Source organism: Phyllostomus discolor, chromosome 6, assembly GCF_004126475.2.
Source record: "Phyllostomus discolor isolate MPI-MPIP mPhyDis1 chromosome 6, mPhyDis1.pri.v3, whole genome shotgun sequence".
NCBI classification, from domain to species: Eukaryota; Metazoa; Chordata; class Mammalia; order Chiroptera; family Phyllostomidae; genus Phyllostomus; species Phyllostomus discolor.
The window spans coordinates 30,774,088-30,794,275 of NC_040908.2; the positions used below are offsets into that span (position 1 = coordinate 30,774,088).

At 39.2% G+C, this 20,188-nt stretch overlaps 1 protein-coding gene across 1 annotated transcript in view; it reads right to left on the minus strand.

Moving 5' to 3' along the window:
- The window catches only part of FSHR (follicle stimulating hormone receptor), a 124,209-nt gene that overhangs the window by 79,750 nt on the left and 24,271 nt on the right, over nucleotides 1–20,188 (minus strand). Inside the window, exon 3 of the mRNA XM_036029956.1 lies at nucleotides 14,811–14,882. Coding sequence (XP_035885849.1) covers nucleotides 14,811–14,882 — 72 coding nt within the window. The remainder of the gene's footprint in view (nucleotides 1–14,810; nucleotides 14,883–20,188) is intronic.

The window sequence follows — 20,188 nt, forward strand, 5'->3', positions numbered from 1 at the left end:
TGAACTTCACTGAGTGTGCCAAGAAAGTTTCTGGGTCTTGGCTGGAGGAGAAAGGAGCAAAGAAGTCTTGTCCATTTCTTTCCAGCGTCTCCACTGCTTTCTTTCATCTCACTTTCCCTAACCTACCTAACTTACAACACAGGCTGTGCTTAATCTGGATAAAACCTTATGTGCTGTCTTGATCTGTACTTTCCCTTTGACCTTTGCCCACCTCACATTGCCAGGACATAAATGCCCGTGTTCAGTCTCCTATTTTTTGCCTGAGATACAGAATTCCTACTATAAGAATAGGGCTCAAGCTCAATTTGCCGAGAATTGGTGGCCTGTGGATTGTATTTTCCACATCTGGCTGTGTTTCCAGAGTGCCAACAGAGGGGCTCTCTGGCACTGAGGCAATACTTTCATAGTGACTAATTATACTAACAACTGAGGACTATTTTAACTATTAAATGGGATCTGACAATGAGAAAGAGAGTGAGAACACTTCTTCCCATTATCATTTGGTTATAGCAATGGAGCACATGTTTATGGACTTGTTCTGTGCCTTTCTCTAATTGTTTCAAGTGTATTTTATCGACAACTACCCTGAAGCAGGGACAGTGAGCCATTTCTCTTGGATCCTTCACTATATCGCTCCCTACTCAGGAGTAGTATTTTTAGATCTTATACCTTATGGACCCTGGACCAGCAGTGTTGGTCTCACCTGGGAGCTGGTCAGCACTGCAGCATCTCAGGCCCCACCCAGACTTCCTCAGGCAGGCCCTCCCTGTTGGTCAGTTCCCCAGATTCCATGTGTGCACATTAAGATTTGAGATGCCATGATATAGGAAACCCTAAGCAGGAACTCATAAAATGCTCATTGCATTTAACTGAAAGAAAAATTCTGTCTTGCAAAGATGACATCCTGTGTCTAGCCTAAGAAGTTCTAGCTGAATCTACATGTTACTTGAATGTTAATTCCAAGGGGAGACAGGGAGAAGCAGGCAAAAACATAAATAAAACAGCCAATAAATATAGTTGAGTTAGAAGTGAAATTTCTATTGAAGTGATATTTTGATAAGATAGCTTGGACCAATTTTTAATAACATATATGCCCTTTTGGAGCATTTTCTCTTTGGCATGGAAAAGACTGATTTTGCGCTTGGATTTTTACTGCCTGGATTAGACATTCATCCACTTGCAGGACATCCCCCCCCCCCGCCCCCGCCCACACACACACACAAGTGCTCAAGACTAAATAGAAAGTATGAGAAATGCTGAGCAAAAACACCTGTATGTGAAGGTTATATACTTGGTAGAAATATGTTACTTTTGTCTTCTGACTTGGACAGTTTGTCTGTGCTGATGCAGCTATTAAGACCCTCAAGGTATAATCTCTCTTTAATAAATGAGTAGCGGCCTTGCAAAAAGGAAAGCATTATATAGAGAATGTGCACAGGATATGGCATTAGAGGAATGCCACCTCCATGGCTTCCTAGCTGTTGGTCTCAAGCCAGTTACCCAGCTTCTCTGAACTTCATTTTCTCTCCTGTGAGGTGAGCACAGATACTTGCCCCAGCTGCCACTGCAGGGTTAGTGGGGGGGATTCAGTGAGCTAATAGGTGGTGTGTGAGGCATTTTGAAATCATAAAATAGGAAACCAATGCAAAGATATACTACTATAAACACAATGGACGAGAACTTTGTAACTTTGTGTTTCTGTATATTCCTACGTCTCTTCATTAGAGAGCAAGATTATCACCTTCTTATATCATTATTATCCGGACCCACAGAATGTTAACCCATGTTAGCACTCATAGATATTACAGGATAATAGATTACTGTTTGAGCATTGTAGTCAGAATGCCTGGATTCAAATCCTGGACCCATCACTTATTAGATATGTGACATTGGGCAAGCCACATAACCCATATGGCTTCCATGTCCTCACTATAAAATAGGAATGATAAGGTTATGAGAATTAAATAAGATAATGCATGTAAAGTGGCTTATCTCAGTTTTTGGCAAGAAAATCATTCACCAAATGACAGCTGTGGTTATTGTTGTTCACCAATATGGGAACTCCTTGAGAGCAAGACTGTGTATCTTTTGTCTTTATTGCCCAGAACATCTAGCAATAATATTTTAGGTACACAAGCTTCCTCAAATCATTCCCTCAGCTAATTACCATATATTTTGTGGCTCAAGAAGGATTTATGGAATTATTGAGTGATGGATGGATTATGCTTCTCTGAGTTTGCTTGGTCTCTCTTGGAGTTGCTCAGAAACAGAGCAGAAGAAATAGAACAGCACACGCGCTAGTGAGAAGGAGGTATCCCTGGCTTGAGCAAGTACATTAGCTCTACACGCCTTTTCCTCCTAAGTGTTCAGGGAGGGATGGAAGCCAGAATCATTTACTCTGTGAACCCTGTTAAATCATTTGATGGACTCACTGATGTTGTCCATTAGCCTCTACTTGGTCTTGAGTACTTGACTGAAGTCTACAAATCTACTTCCTTTAAGAAGTCCCAACACTCAATCTTGGATTGGCCTCATTTTCTTGAAGTTTCTTGAAGTGTGCAACTTTTCTCTGTAGGATTTGTTGTTGTTGTTGTTATGGAACTCGGTGCTGTCCTAAACCACCATCCTTTTCCCCACAAAACAAATGAAAAGCTCATCTTAGTTGTCTTACTTGATACGACTGAGAAGTTTTATGCACATATAAAAGAAAGTCAACATAAAGGAAGATGTGAGGGGGCACATTTTAAACAACTACATGAGGACTGGCACCTCAACTTTTAACACTTAGGAAAAAATAAAAATAAAAACAAAAACACCAGCCTGAGTCCCCCCCTCCCCCCGCTCAGCCAGTCAGTGAGGGAGCCTGTCCTTGGTAGATGGACTCTCCAAGGCACTAATGTCATTGTGATTCCGGGAAGCTCATCCCTCCTCAAATTTCAGTGTGAACAACTAAGTCCAATCTAGATAAGATTTTTCAGGTATTAAAGCAAATCTCCTTAAGCACATGTGCCACATTGACTAAAGCCCCAGCATAAGTGATTCAATCCTTTGAAATTACCCACTTCATGTTTTTTTAAAAAGGCAAATTGTATTGGAGGAGCCATTTATGAACTCCTTAGAATTTAATGCCAGTGCATTCTTCAGATGCTGTTCCTTTTACTGGGGAAGAAGAATGAAGAGTAAGATTAAAAAAAAATACTGAGGGCCTGCTTTGACGAAGAGGTTCTGAATGGTTGGGAAGTGATCCAAGGGGTAGAGATGACAAACTCATGAATTTTGCCTGCCATTGCCCTTCCAGTGTGCCTGGCCCCATGGGGTGCCTTGGAGGAATATGAGGAGAGAGAAGGCAGGAGCAGTAGTCAGGGTGTGGGTGAGCTGAGGCACCATGAGTGAGAAGCAGAGTTCATGAATTCTTTTTGTTATTCATACCTTGTGTTTGTATGCACTTTTAACTTTTCAAAGCACGCTCACATCCAAGTGCAAATTACATGTTTATAAAGCACTTGGCATCAACAATTGCTGTCTCTGTGCCCAGATTCTCTCAGAATCTCAGACCCACTGGGGTGGTTAACTTCCACTTTATCCATTTAGGCTCCTCTGTCATTTATCCCTCACTCTTACGCTTTTCCCCTCTGCCTGTTTAACTTCTGAATGATCTGAACTATAAAAACACATCTACGATCATTTGATTTCCATGCAAGCTGGCAAGGGTTGGATCTGAGCAACACAGGAGAGGTTTATGAAGTGTAACATTCAGGTAGTTTATTTGTTGGGGGGTAGGCAGGCAAGTGGGTCCATATTCTATTTGAGTCTTTTATTGTTTAAAGCATCTTATTAAGTCATAAACAGCCCAGATGGATGTGGTCGTGATGGGCATGGGCTAAATGAGGAAATAAAAATGAATAGTTTGTGCATCGATTGAAGCTTGCTTTTAGATTGCATCTTTTTATTTTAATACCATTCTATTAAAAAATAAAAACAAAACCTAGCAAGAGTCTCCAGGGCAGAGCCATGAGGCTATTTTTAACTTGAATATTATGCTGCCTTAATTGTATCTTCTCTGAGCAGACAAAAACATTGAGTTACTGGCAGAGAGGGGGAAAAACGCCAGCTCATTTTCTGGTATATCTGTAAGCCCCAACAAACAGCATATTCGAATGTCTCTCCCCAGCTTGCCTTGTCAGGAAAGATCAGAAGGGCAAGCATGGCTGAAGCAGATGTCTTAAGAGTTGATGTTGCTTGGCTGTTTATTAGAAAATGGGAGATTATATTTTTTAATGAAAAAAATGATGTGCTTTTTATTCATACATAAAATTCATTATGGACCAGAATATTTTAGTTTATTTTTATTGTTTATGCTATTGCAGTTGTTCCTACCTTTTCTGCCTTTCCTTACCTCCACCCAACTGCACCCACTCCCCTCCCTAAGTCAATCCCCATACCTTGTCTGTGTCCATGGGTTGTGCATAAATATTCATTGTTAATCCCATCACCATCTTTCATCCTATACTGCTCCCCCATCTCCTGGCAGCTGTCCTATGTATCTATGCTTCTGTTACTGTTTTGTTTGTTAGTTTATTGTGTTCATTAGATTCTACCTATAAGTGAGATCATGTGGTACTTGTCTTTCACTGACTAGCTTAATTTACTTAGCATAATATTCTCAGGTCAATCTATGCTGTTGTAAGATGAAAGAGTTTTCTTTTTCACTGCTGCATAGTATTCCATTGTGTAAATGTACCACAGCTTTTTTTAATCAACTCATCTTAGACTGTTATCAAATCTGGGCTATTGTAAATAGTGCTGCTATGAACAAAGGGATACATATATTTTTTGTATTGGTGTTTTGGGATCCTTAGGATATATTCCTAGAAGTGGAATCACTAGGTTGAAAGGGAGTTTTATTTTTAATATTTTGAGGATGCTCTGTATTGTTTTCCACAGTGGCTGCACCAGACTTTATTCTCACCAACAATGCGCAAGAGTTCCCTTGTCTCCACATCCCTGCCATTACATGCCCTTTGTTGTTGTCATTCTAATGGGTGTAAGGTGATATCTCATTGAGGTTTTAATTTGATGGCAAACCAGAAAAGCTTTGTTTGAGTAACCTATGTCATCTTGCCTCCCTGGAAATCTTAGCTGTGGAATGAAAGGTGCACTAATTGGAGGTCACCTGATTAAATGCCTTGGAGCATCAAGTGACTAAGAGAGTGGAGGGTCTTAGAGGCTGAACATGTAAATTAGGACATAACTATTCCTTCCTAATTGAGCATCTACAGTATACATTTTTTATTACTATAAGCTTACTAGTTCATGGTGAGTGTTATAGACTGAATTTATATGTTACAGCCCTATTTCTCAATGTGGTGGTGTTTGGAGCGGGGGACTTTGGGGAGTAATAGGATGAGGTCATGGGAGTAGAGCTCTCATGAAGGGATCGGTGCCCACATAAGGGATAAAGGGTCCAGAGCTCTCTCTTGGCCATGTGGGGATGTAGCAAGAAGGCAGTTGTCTACAAGCCAGGGTTGGGTTCTTGCTAGAACCTGGTCATGTTAGCACCCTGGTCTTGGACTTCCAGTCTCCAGAACTGTAGAATATGAATGTTTGTTATTTAAGCCACAGAGGCTGACATTTTAACAAAGAAGCCAGAGCAAACTAAGACAGCAGGGCTCTCACTTGTGTTCTTCCTTAGTGTCCCTTCCAGCAATGGAAACCATGTCCTATCTTTATGGGTAAAGAATAAGGGACTCAGATGTGGAAAGTTATACCGACTACAGTGTTGGGGGCATCCATAACATCACTAGATTTCAAGAACTCTGTTTTCCCTTATCAGACTTATCCTCCCGTGCCCCAGCACACAAAAAGAAATCAAAGCAAAAACAAGCAAGCAAAAACCCGAGCATATAATTACAAAGCCAATACACTATTCTCCTTCTGAGCCGGGCAGCTATTAGTGTAGAGTCTATTTTAAGGACCCACCTAGAAACAGCTGAAAATAGGCGACTTAATGGAAACACTAAAACCACATCAACCCAGAATGTGACAAGAAAACAGCTTCTTGTGTTTTTGGTGAAGCAATAAATACAACAAAAATAGTTATTTTCAGAATATTTATGGAGAACAGGAAATGAGGTAAGGACTTTTACTTCTAGACAGTCATTGTTTGACCTGGGTCAATAATGACAACTTAATTGGCCAAATTCTTACATTTCCCAATTGCTGACTAAGTTCATTTGCAACTTAAAACAAGCAGCTCAGTTTGCAAACCCTTGGACTAAAGCCAGTTTCATCATGAGCTTTACCTAGAAATGAGTTGGCACACTGGAACTTGAGGCAAAAAATGCTCCAAGGAGAGGTTGACTGCCCTCTCTAGCTGTCCCGGTAGAAAGTGAAATGACTGTAGGTTCTGGTTTACAGGAGTTCCAAGGGTTTAGGCATAAAAATCCTATCCTGTATTTATAAATGGCATCAAAGGAAGCTTTCACAGTCTTAGTCCTTCCATGGATCCCTCTTTTACTTTAGTAAAATAATTCTTAAAAATGGTAAATGGTAGCAAAAAGAAAGCCTTGTGTAGCAGAAAGGACCAGACTAGCGTGGGTTCAAATCCCATCTTTACTGCGGAAGGATCCCTCTGATGCTGGTTGGTTGTTCATCCTTTTTGAATGTTAATATCCCTGTCAGTAAAGTGCAGATCAACTGAGATGAGGAATTTTAAATACTAGGCCCCAGATAGGTGCTGAATAGTTGTTTGTTTTAAAAAATCAACTTTACTGAAACATAATTTGACAAATAATGATATACACTCATTTTAACTGTTCAAGTTTTTAAATTGACATATTTTGTAACAACTATCACTGTCAAGACATAGAACATTCTCTAACTGCCTAAAGTGTTCCTTTGTTCCCCCTCCCAGACAGTCCCCACAATTTCTCTTGGCCCCAGGCGGCTACTGATCTTTCTGTCACCAGAGTGGATTTTCTTTAATGAAGTTTCACATAAATAGAATCAGATGGTGTATATTCTTTTGTGTCTGGCTTTTTTGCTTAGTGGAATGCTTTCAAGATTCATCCATGTTATTGGGCTAGCAGTTTACTCATTTTCATTTTGGACTAATATTCTGTCATACGGACAGAAGACAATTTATTTGCCCCATGACCCGGTGACAACTGTGTGGGTTGCTTTCAGTTATTATAAATAAATATGTTATGAAAATTTCCTGAGTAATTCTTTATGAGGACATATGTTTTTACTTTTCTTGGGTGAATACTTTATAGGAAATTGTCAAACTGTTTTCCAGAGTGGTTGTAGCATTTTACAATCTTGCCGGGTACCTGTGAGTTCCAGTTGCTCCACAGCCTCCCCGGTACCTAGTACTCCCAGTCTTTGATTCTAGCTATTCTAGTGGGCATGCAATTTCTTTAAAATTTTAAATTGCATTTACCTAATGAGTATCGATATTGAGCATCTTTTCATGGGCTGATTGCCCATTTGCATATCTTTTTGTATGAAGTATCTGTTCAGATCTTTTGTTCATTTTTAATTGGAATTTTTATTATTGATTTCTTGTTTTTAGGAATTGCTTATAGATTCTTGAATCAAATCCTTTATCAGACACATGTATTGCAAATATTTTCTTCTGGCCTATGGTTTGGCTTTTCATTTTCTTGATAGTGTCTTTTGAAGAGCAGAAGTTTATTTTGATAAGGTCAAAATGAAAATTTATTCTATGCTTTTCATGTCTTATTTAATAAGTTTTTGTCTCTCTCAAGATTGTGAAGATCTTGTCTTATTTTTTATTCTAGAAGTTTTAGTTTCAGCGTTTATATGTAATTTTCTGATTCATTTAGAGTTAAATTTTATGAATGACATGAAGTAAGGGTTGAGGTCTTTTCCCCATGTCTTACCAAGCTGATTTAGCACCATTTGGGGTGGGAGGGAAGCAATTCCTCTTCTTTCCGTTATTGAATTCTCAGTAACAAGCTCTTTCAGGATATAGGGGATGAGGAAGCACCACCCAACTCACTTTATAGTACCAGTACAAAACCAAATACATTTTAAGAAAAATAATATATAGACTAACATCTCTACAAATATATACACAGAAATTATTAACAAAATATTATCAAATTAAAATCTGTGGGTGAGTGATCTTTAAAAAATGCAAATCAGATCATTCACATGATTGTTCAAAAGAACCCATTTAATTTGCATCATTACCTATCACACTCCAACTTGCCTCCTGGCCCTGGGCTCTATGGCCTCACCCCCGCTTCTTCTCTGACCTTATCTCCCTTTTGCTTATTCTCCAGCCACACCATATAGACATAATACACATGTTCCTGACTGTTCTTTCTATGAATTGGATTCAGACTTAAATGTCATCTATCTCAGTAGCTTTCAACTGTGGATGTATGTCAGTGTCATCAAGGGAGCTTTAAAAATATGATCAATACTTGGCCCCACCCTAGACAAATGGAACTTAAAAATCCCTGGGAAAGATAGACCTGTAGATTATTTTAAAAGCTACCTAGGGGATTCTAAAGTGCAACCTGAGGAGAGAACCACGGAACCTTGTTCTCCTTTTGACGCCCAGGGACTCAGATCCCCTCTTCCCATTCAGAGGTCTCACGGCCCCGACCTTGGTCTCCGTTGTTTTACTAGGAGCCTGTAGAGTCATCAGCCTCTCCCTCTTGCTTTGTTTCAGTAGGTTGCTCACGAATTCTCAGAACCATAGAAAGCTGGGGTAGAATTGGACCTACATTATCTAACAAGGAGATGCCCACGGAGGCAAAGTGGATCAGAACCTGGATTTTCTAGCACTGTCACAATTATGGTTTTAGTTACCTGATTTCTTTCTTTTCCTCTTATCTGTGTAGAGCAAGGCCGAAGAACTGAGATTTCAGAGGATCCTCAACTTTTTCGTGTGCTTGCAGCAGTTCTCATTCGATAAATCTTCCTTTAAAAGTCCCTCTGTTAACTTTTCTTTCCCCTGTGATGTGGGGGTGAAGGCTGGAGTGTCAGACTAGTTTTCTCATTTTTATATGCAAGTAAATCACTTGATTATATTTTTTGTCCTTATGTTATCATGAATATTTCAAATGAATTTTATATGGTTCATATTTATGGTTTGGGAGCTATTTCACATTTTGGCTTATTGCGGTCTCATCTGCATATACCGTATCTCAGCTGATGTTGATTGGTCTCATTTACATATTCATCATGCTCCTATTTTCAAAGATATTTTGTTATACACTGGCTTTTCTTCCCCCTCCAGTGTTATAATAGCACGGTGGATGTGTTTTTAAATTGCACTCATTTCCATACATAATTTTTCTGGTTACCATAAATCTCCACATGTTCACCTAGTCCCCCCACCCTATTCCATGTAATCTTCACACTTTATACCAAGCTGACATATGGCTCCGAAGTAATTAAAGACAATGTAAACAGTTTACGGTGCACTTTGCAAAGCCACTTCATGTTGCAGCATTTAATGATTTCCTTTTTCCCCAGCCAGTCCCAAAGCAGTGAAGAGTAGGAAGGTCTGAAATAGTGAGGCTGATTAAAGCTAAGGTGTGTGTGAACAGTGATCATTTCCTTTCCAATGCAGACGCTCCTGTGCTAGTTCTACCAAAAAGACTTTTTCCCTTTTGAATTCAAGCAGAGGGGAGTGGCTTAAGCTGGGTTAGTGAAAGAATAAGAATCATCAGCATGAGTTGGGCACTGTTATTGGATTCTTTAAATCATTCCGAGGAAGAAGGAAAAATAAAATTCATCAAATCTCCAGTCACCTCGCCCATAGAGACCTTTCTCTTCTAGATGAGAACAGAACTAATTTTCCTTTCAGATGTTAGTTGTTTGCCCAATTACTGGTATCTAGCCTCCACTTTTTCCCAGCAATGACTTTGGTTTTTGTTTGTGGATCTCCCTCCCGCACTCCAAGTCCATGTGGTTGGGGTAGGTACTTTCAGCTCTAAGAATGGAGCCCATTTGCCTAGGCTGCAGCCAGTGTGAGTGTCACATTCCTTTAGCTGAAGTGGTTGGTCCAGTGACGGTCATGTGATCTAAGCAAGTCATCAAATCTAAGAACTTTTTGGGGTGGAGCAAGAAAAAGGTCAGCTTTCCTTCTGAATAGAACCCAAGATGGGAAGGCAGGCTTGGGGCTGCCTGTCTTGCCACTAGGGATGGGACTGAGGGCCAAAACTAAATTAATGGAAGTAAGACCTAAGAGAGGAAAAGAGTCCAAGTCCTAAGGCCATGGGACCTGAATAGAAATGTTTGTGAAGCCATTCTTCCTCTCTGACCATCAAGTTAAATGAGCCATTAAATTTCCTTTTTTCTTCCTTAAAACTTTTTGAGGTTTACTTTCTTTGTCTCTCACAACAGAGAGAATCCTAACAAACGCAATGTCTGTAGCACTTATTTTGCACAGATTGTCTTGTACATTTTGCCCTGGGTTATGTTTTAAACTATGACTAAGTCAATGTCTAGATCATGGTAGATTCTCAGCCAGTGTTCATATGCCTCTAAACTTCTACATTATTTATCGTTATTATTCATATTATTTAGTATTTTCTTTTTATATCTGGATATCTTGTCTCTCCAACTAATTATATTTGTTTATTCATTCATTTTTTATTCATGCATTTATCAGTTATTTATTGTATTTAATCTGTGTGAGGCACCATGGATCTAACACCAAGTAAAAGCAAAAATATCCTTGTGATCATGGAACTTACAGTCCAATAGGAGAGTTAGAAATTAATGAAATTATCACCTAAAAAGTATAAAATTGCTAAAATGATAGTCACCACATATGGTGACTCCCCTCATTGGGAGGTCAGGGAGGGCTTTCCTGGGCAAGTGACGCCGGTGTGGGAACCTGAAAAATGGGAGGAGCCAACTAAGTTAGAAGGGTAGAGTGGAAAGGACACTCTAGTCAGAAGGAACAGTGTGTGCCAAGCAAGGCCCATGGTGGGCAGCATAACTTAGTACATTTTATGAATTCAGAAGGGGCTAGTAGAGCAAAGGAGAGAATATGAGAGGTTCAGGTTTTTTGTTTTTAATGTTAAGAGCAGTGGTAAGGCATGGAGAGAGAGAGTGTATGCTCTCATGTGTGTGCATGTGTCTGTGAAAGACAGGGAAAGAGAGGTAGACCTATGTGGAAGGTGACATGATCACATATGAATTCAGAAAATGTGACTCTGCTTGCCCTGTAGGGACTGGATTGGCTGATGGGAGAGCATGCTGTGGAAGCTGGAGAAAGAGATAAGTAGACAGATTAGAAGAACAGCAGGGAGATAAAAGCAGCAGGATTTGGTGTTGTACTGTAATACAAAGTTACACTCTGACCTTCCCCTTAAAGAACAATCAAGGGATCTGGAAAAACTTTCAAATTCTGAATACAATCTGATAGATATTCTATTAATTCTCCAAAAAGAGATTATGGTTTGGAAGCACTGCGGAGTTCTAGAAAGACTGTATAAAGGAGTATACATTTGATCTGCAGTCTGAAGGACAAGCAGGGTTTTGTCTCAATTTTCAGACAGGAAATTTTAGGCAGGACAGCATCTACATAAGACCAGTGTGAAAGTATATTTTATTTATTTGTTGATTCATTTTTTCATTATTCACCTGCTACCGTTTTTTGCTCCCTCTATATGCCAGGCATTGTCCAAAGAAACAGCCATCACATTCTAAGTAAGTATGTCTGGTAATGATAATACTTGGAAAATGCCAAATTTTCCTATTTGGTGAAAGTGTGGGATACAGCACATATGGTGGGAAATAAAGGGTTTATTTCTCTGTGAGGGAGTTAGGACTGAAATCTGTAGCAATAAGGGTTCCTCCCAGTTTTCTTCTGCAAGTGAGTCTGAGCCATGTAGGTCTGGCAGCAGAGCGGTGGGGAGATCGAAGCTAGGACAGGTATGGCAGCCTCATGCAGCAGGCTATGTAAGTTGATGAGACTTTGGATCTAACAGCATCAGGAGTGAGAGAGGGGCTGCGTTCTGGGGATATTTTTGTGGGGGAGTCAATAAGACTAGAGGAGCACCTGGATAAAAGGAACAGAGAAGGCCTAAGTCAAGGAAAACTTCGAATTTTCTTGCTTGGGAGTCTGGGCAGATGGTGATGTTATTCACTGGGCAGTGTGGGAAGATGAGAAGTTTAAGGACGAAGCTAATGAGCTGGTGTGCACGTACTGAATTTGAAGCACTTGCAGTTTACGTAGGTGTAGATGTTTCCGAGGCCCTTCACTTCAAAACAAGAATTATGGCCTCGGAAGAGAGGTGGCAGTTAAGGAAAGTTTAGCAGCCATGGGAGTGTGACATTGTTTGATGAGTAATGATTAAGGGGTGTGGCTGTAAAATGGCCAAAAAATGAAGCCCTGGAGTATTTGATCTTTTGAGGAACAAGAAAGATGGGAGAGGTGGTTTTGGAGTAGCCTGGGATAAGAAGAGGACAGGCAGAATGTGTGATGTCAGTGACGTTAAAAGGGAAAAGAGCATTAAGAATAGCGTGAACAGTCAGTAAAATCTCAAGCTGCTTATAAGTTAAGTACTAAGAAGACAAAGTAGAAGTCATTAGATCTAGCAGTTACGGTATTGTTGGGAAATTTAATAGAATAATGGTGTTAGACAATCAGTGGACACAAAGCAAGTGGGCAGCCTGGAGAGTGACTGAAAGAAAAGGAGAGGGAGGCAGTGACCACAGGCTTCTCTTCCAAAAGAGTGGTAGTGATGGGAGGAGAGAGGAAGGTAGCAGGGAAGGAAGGAAGAATTTACACAGAAAGCTCACCCCCTTCTTTTTCAGTAGGATAGGAAACCTTGGCCACAAGTCAAAAATGAATGAAAGGAACTTTATGATTTGTGGAAAGGTAAATATTGGAGAGGAAGCCAATATTTATTAAGTTCAGGAAACTGGCTGAAAAGGGAAGGGAGAACAAAAATGCAGGGGACAGACCTGTCAAGGAGATGAGAACTCCTATGGAAGGTGAGACGATGGGTGAAAGTGAGCCTGGAGGCTGAAGGGTCCAAACAGCTTGTACAGAGTTCTATTCGGGGCCAGGCCCCTCTATCAGGGAATGTTTTTGAAGCCTTAGTACATAAAAGGTGTTGGAAAAAAATAAAGTCACTTTCATTTTATTTTTGGCGTCTCCCTATGTCAGTACAGGCCAATTGATAAAGACGTGAGGCCGAGATGGACAAGCTGTGTCTGAGGAAGTTGAGGAGCTTCTGAGCCAGCTGCCCTGTCTCTGAGATCAGTGCCATGTCAGGTCCACCTAACCATTTAGATCAGCACAGAAGGTCTTGTCTGATGCTGAACACCCAGTTAGGGGTCAGTCGTGGTGCTGGATTGCATTAGATTAAAGTGGATTATTTGTGATGTCTGATATTTCTGTTTTTAGAATAATTCTGATGCAACTGTAGGGTTCTTTGTGGGATTAGGCATATCTATAGTCATCTGGTCTGTGTTAATTCCAGGCAGGGCAGTAGCCAGGTTCCTGTTCCATCAGGAACACACCTTCAGCCAAAAGGTCTCCAAGTCCATTGCTTTCCCGTTCACCTTGGTGAGCTCTGCCCAGACGAGTGCCCCCATCTCCCAGTTCCTGGGAGTGTTGAATGTCTCCAAGAAGCTAAACCCTGCAGACTGCAGGTCTTAAACTAGGCTCTTATCTAACTGCAGAATGTTTGCGCTTAGAAATCAGAGATCACATAAACCATCTCCTCCTTTTAAAACTTCTCCTTTAATATGCAACTGAGGAAATCAAGGCCCTGGAGGATACGGTGATTTAACTGAGGTTACACAGTAAATTTATGTTAAAATTTATGTTGAAACTAAGGCTTCTGACCACCCTCCTTTAAGCAGGTGGTTTAACAATAATTACCTGCTTTGTGTTTCTTTCACTAATGGGTTTCTTTCTCACTTTCTCAGACTTCAGTAAATATTCTTCGTAAAGGGCAGGGAATGAAGAAGGTTCATCCCTTAGGGGGATGAAAGAACCAAGAGGAAAGATTGAATAGCTTCAAGAAGGGGGAAACACAGGTAACCTGGGGGGTTGCTTTCATTCTGTCTGTTGCTGTGTTTATGGGCATTGAAGTCCTGACTTCTGGCTGCCACTGTGGTGAGGAACACTCCTTCCTGAGCGGAAAGGCCTGGGCGAGGGAATCAAGAACCTTTAAAGGGAGCGTGGGTTACCTTAAATATGGGAGAGTTTGTTCTGCTTTTTATTGCTGTTCCCCAGTTTGAGAAAATCCTATCTAGGAAAAATCCCGATGGGAAACTAGCCCAGTAAGAAGTCAATGTGTGCATTAACAGAGGCATTTTCTTTTTTTCAAAGGAAATCTCCCTCAGTGCTGTAAATTTTCCAGATACTTTTCAATGTTTGTGTGTCAGTCACCACTTGCCAGCATGGCTTGGGAACAGGAAGTCTAGAGAGGCTCTAAAGCACAAATGTTAGGCCCTGCTGTCAATTCAAAATTAGTCAGAAATGATAGAAAGGTTCCCTGAAAGGGGATGGATGTGAGCAGAGAAAACAGGCTTTTGTTTGTAAAAATTCCACTCATAAGTTCTTTGGGAGCAACACCTTATAAAAGGGAAAAGTGAGGGTTCTTGGATTGCTTCTGCTTATTTCAGTGCTACACTCTGAAAGTTTCCACATGCTGTTTAGGAACCATCATATGGAAATAAATCAGGAGGAAGTATGACGAGTTTTCTGGCTTCTGAGCACAGGACAGCACACTAGGTGTGGTCTGAGGCTGCCGCCCGTAGCCCCACGGCGGCGTTCACACACAGCGCTGTCAGGTACGTACATTTTCTCCAGGTCCCCCAATCCCGGGAATGCTCCTTTTGGGATGACTCGAAGGTTGGTGAGGACAAGCCGCCTGAAAAGAGAGTGGACATAAAATATCACAACTTACCCACTCATTGATAAGTAATTGAGTGCCTAATGAATTATTTCAGCTAACAGCAAACATATACTAAGTGCTTGACATTTATTTAGTGGTCCCAATTGCTTTTACATGATTTCTCTTCATCTTCACCACAGAGCAGCCATATTGGCACTATTGTTATCCTCATTTTGCATGAAAAGAAACTGAGGTTTAGGGAAGTTAAAAACATTACCCAGGGTCACACAGCTCATGGCAGAGCTCGGATATGAATCTTCTCTGTCACCACTACTTCTTATTGCTTTCCATAGCCCTGTGTGACGCCTTTTCTCCCTCTCTCCTTCCGCCCCCAGTACCTCTTCCCTAATTGTCATTCATAGCTGACCTTTCAAAGAGACAATGAACCCAACACAGAGAGAGCTTCCTTATGCTCCCAGCCATCCATCCATCAGTACCTGTGCTTGCATACCCCAGTTTTCCTCCTGTTACCCTGGTGATCAGAACCCTGGACCTGACTAAGCACAGCTCCTCCCATCCACATCAGATCTTTCCCCCTCTTTCTAGTCAGGGTGGCCACTACAGCCTTTCCCCCTTTCTTTCATAAGTTTTGTTCACCTAGTTTTACTTTACTGGATCCTGTCCACCAGTATACAAAAATGCCACAATTTCTCCCATGTAAAAAAAAAAAGTCTTCTCTTAACCTCAGCTGCCTTCAGAGTTTGCCATTTTCTTCTGCTTGAAATATGTGCATCACACCTATCTCAAAATTTCTTCCAGAGGCTTCTCAACTCAGGGAAAAACCCAAATCGTATACAGTGGTCAATGTGACCCTTCATGATCTTCGCGCTCTCCCTTTCCACAGACGCTTTAGCTTCAATTTTGGTAACTCTCCTCTTTGCCCATCTTGTTCTTATCACAGTACTCATTTGTCAGTTCTTGGACATGGCATGTTCTTTCTTCCCTAATGTTTGTGCATTTGCAATTCTTTTTACCTGGAGTGTTCTTCTTATGGACATCCTCCTGGCTTGCTCCTTCAGCCTGCTGTTTGCCCAAATGTCACTTTCTCAATGATGCTTTCCCTAATCGCTCTACTGAAAATGACAATCTCCCCAACTGGGGCCCTGGCCCCCTTCCTGCTTAAATTTTTCTTCATAGCACTTCTGACATGTCATACACTCTATTAATTTATCTATTTATGCATTTGTGTATTTATCTGTCACCTGTAACTATTTAGAATATAAGCTCTGAGAAGGTAGGCATTACTGCCTGATTTGTCTGCTGCTATATACCAAATGCCTGTGACAGCACCTGGTACGTGACTAGTATTCAAAAAACATTTCTGGAATGACCAAATAAATGGCTGTTGAACAGTCTGAGAGTTCTAGGCTTGAGGGTAGTAGAATTCTAAGTGATCCTTTAGGCATCTGTACAATAGGATACTATTCCTTTCCCTGGCTTTCCTCTCACTGGCTTTCTCTAGATTTGTAAATGACTCATAGGAATTTGGTTTTCTTTCTACCTGAATCCTTCCTTCTGCAAAGCAGTCTGTGAGCAGGAATTAAATAAATAAATACGGTGGTTTGGATTGTTTCACATACCTTCATTGCTTCAGTCTCCTGTCATTTATCGGTGTTAGTGAAATTCCTGTTTCAGATAAAGTTGTTATTCAAGCAAACTTTTTTTTTACTTTGTTTTTATTTACTTTGTTTATTTGACTGCTATGAGCACCAGCTCTGTGGTGAGATGTCATGAAAGAGAATCCTGTGTGCTGTTCTTGCAAAGGGTTTACATGTTGGGAAGGCAAGCCCAGAAATGTTGGAATCACTGGCAAACAGCTGTGTGACACAGTTGATGGAATAACTATAAATGTTACAAAAGGATTGAAATGAGAAACACCCCAAGGTTCACAAACATATAAAGGGAAGATTGGAAGGAGTGGGTGAATTTGAGCCTGAGTCTCAAAACTATCAGGCCCTACTAAAAGCATAGTCTCTAGGCAAACCATTTTAAATGAAAAGTTTAAAATTTAAAGTTTAAACAGCTTCAAATTTTAAATGAAAAGTGACCTAGTTTTCAATTTGGCATAACAGGTTTGGAAGAATGTCAACTTCTAGAATGCCCATCTGCAGAGAATCAAGATGAGTTCATATTTTCTTAACTGTGCCGATATAACTGTAGTTAACACAGATGAATTTCTTTAGTGCTTATCACGTGACAGAAAAATGATGAAAACAATATAGTAAAATCACGTTATAACATTGCTTTTTAGACTACTCAGTCTAACAATTTAAGGGAGTTGAAATATTAAAGTAAAATAATTAATGAGATGTGCAAAGAGCAGAGTCTTAGATAATTGACTCTTCTATTGAAAACAAGTCAACTAGGTGGCCCTTTTTACCTCAACCCTAGTAGCAGGCATATTTTAAAAATTTTCATTGCCTGTAGCTCTATTAAGTGCTTAAAATTGAATGTAATCAAATCTATTTGGAAGATGGAACATCTTGATTTCCATCTACTTCCTGAAATGCTATAAACTAGATAACCTGAAGATATCTCCACTAAGAATGACCTAGAAATTATATGTAACATATAACAAGTATTGTTTTAAATGTACACACGAGCTTGCAAGAATGAGAAATCCCCAGGGGTCCAAAGTAAATCAACTGGATACCAGATGGAACCCTGACCAGCCAATGCAAACTGGATACTCAGAGGTTAAACTGAAGCCAAAGTATAGGAGAGGCAGTTTTTGTGGACTTCGTAGCTGGGGGAGTTGTGTTTTCATGGCAAACTGGTACATGAGATGAAACATGGAAGATGGAATGCAAAGATCTATTTCTTTCATTTGCCTGTGCTCTCTCCCTCCCTGTCCCCTCAACAACCCCCACCTCTCTCCCTGGCACAGAAAATGGATGACAGGCAATTTCCAGTAAAATGTAATCTGGAAATTTTCCATAATTTATAAAAGGCATAAATTCTCAGATTCAGAAATCTCAACAATGCCCAGGATAGGGACAAAAATAAATCCACTGCCAGATATCTGTTAGTTAAAACTGTAGAGCCATAAAAAAGCACTGTAAATGCAAACAGAGAGAAAAAGATATTATCTTCAAATAAAAAGAGGATTAGAAAAACATGTAAAATACCATCAAAATTATTAGAGAAAAATAATTGCCAACTTAGAATACTATACCCCCAAAATGATTATGTTCAAATATGAAAGTAAAGGCACATTTGGACAAGTTTTATTGGCCACTAACAGCAAAGTTTTAGCAAAAGAATTCCTTTGTAGAAGAAGAAAATTTAATTCAGTGGGAAAGAACAAAAAGCAAGAAGGAACAGTGAACAAAGAAACTAGTTCTTCCTATCGAGTAGGTAGGTTTTCATAATTGTCGGAAACCTTACCTATTTAATAAGAAGTACTAAAATGGTATTGACCAAGAATGAGGTCACAAAGCAAGTTGGCATGAAACAAATCATTTTCTTTGACAATGACGCAATTAAATTACTTTGAAATCAGCAATAAAAGATAGTTAACCCCACCCTCACCCCCACCCCAACAAATGTGCAACCAACTGAAAAGCCTAAACCAAACCAAACCAAAAATAAACTTCCTTTTAAGTGATAGGGTCACAGAAGAAATTACAATACTAACTAGCAATTATTTGTAATTGAATTATAATTAAAATATAACAAATAAAACTTATGGGATATAGCTAAACTGCTCTGTATGGAGAAATTTGTGGCCTTAAATGATTATACCATAAAAATAAAAAAGATGGAAAATTAATGCTCTAAGCTTTCAGTATAGGAAACTAGTGAATGAACAACAGGGTCCTGGGAACAAACTATAAAGCCAACATTTCTTGATTCCATTTGTGGCTGGAACTTCAGGTGCAAACTCAAAGCAGTTTCATAAGAAATATTGATAAATGAGGAACTGTTGATAGAATGTTTTGAGAAGATAAATAGCTAAACTTCACAACTTGATACATAAAACTTAAGTTCAATCTGTACTAACGTGGTATTTCACAATTATAAGGTTAAGTTTCTACATAAATTTATTGTTAAGATGCTTAAAGGAGCTTTCTTGTAATATTGAAAAAATTATTACAATAGTTACAAGAACTCTTGATTTATGAATTTAACACTAAAATGATTATTATAGAAAAGTAACATTATTTGAATGTTTATTGAAGAAAACTGTTTAACCAGAAACTTTCTGATAATTAATTCATTATGTCCTTATTGATTTAGTTCCAGTTAATATAAAATATGTACACACATTTTCTTTCAATAGGTGACATTGGTAAAAGCAAAAGGAAAAGGAACTTTATTTGTAGTGAATCTTCATCTTAAAATAATGAGTGTAACAGATCAACTTAAAGCACATTGCAAAATTTAAGTATGCCTTGAGAGAAGAAGCCTAAAGAAAGTGGAGAGAAAAAATAATAAAGAGTAGAAATCAATGAAAAATAATACAAAGGACTAACAAAATCAAAAGTTAAGTCTCTGGAAATATTAATAGGATAAAATAATCTGTCCATTTTAAGCAATAAAACAATGAGATACATGAAAGGTAGCATTTCACAGGTATAATAGGTTTTAAATGAGAGGAACTTAAGAATAATTTACAACATTAGATTTGCAAAATCAGAGAATATGGATAATTTTCCTAGAAATACATTTTTAACCAAAAGTGACTTAGGAAAATATAGAAAAATTGAATATCTATAAACATTAACTAATTGGGTTGGTAGTTTGAGAGATACCCATTATAAAACAAAGTCAGCATTTTATGATTTAAAAAGTAAGTTCTGCCTCTTTAAAGTAGTAGACAATCTCCATCTTATACAAACCATTCCAGAGACCAGCGGAAGAGAACAACACCTTCCGACCCATTTTATGTGGCTGGTGTAGCATCAGTAACCAAACCAGATGGGGCCAGTAAAAGAATGGAACAATTTAGGCCAATCTCACTGATTTTTATAAAGTTATACTGATTGACATGCTTTGGTATTGACAGGGATTAAAAAACAGACCAATGGAAGAGACTAAAGAGCAAAGAACTAGACCATAAACAAGAGAAAATGACAAATGACCAGGAAGCATTAAAAATCAATGGAGGAAGATATGGGCCAATCAATAAAGGATACTATTGATTATCTTAGTGGAAAAAATAACATAAGACCTTTGCTTATTACCACATTAAAATAAAAAATCTAGCCTTATTAAAGCTCTAAATGGGAAAAATCAAAACATTGAAACTTTTAAATAAAATATAATATACAGTTTAGAAG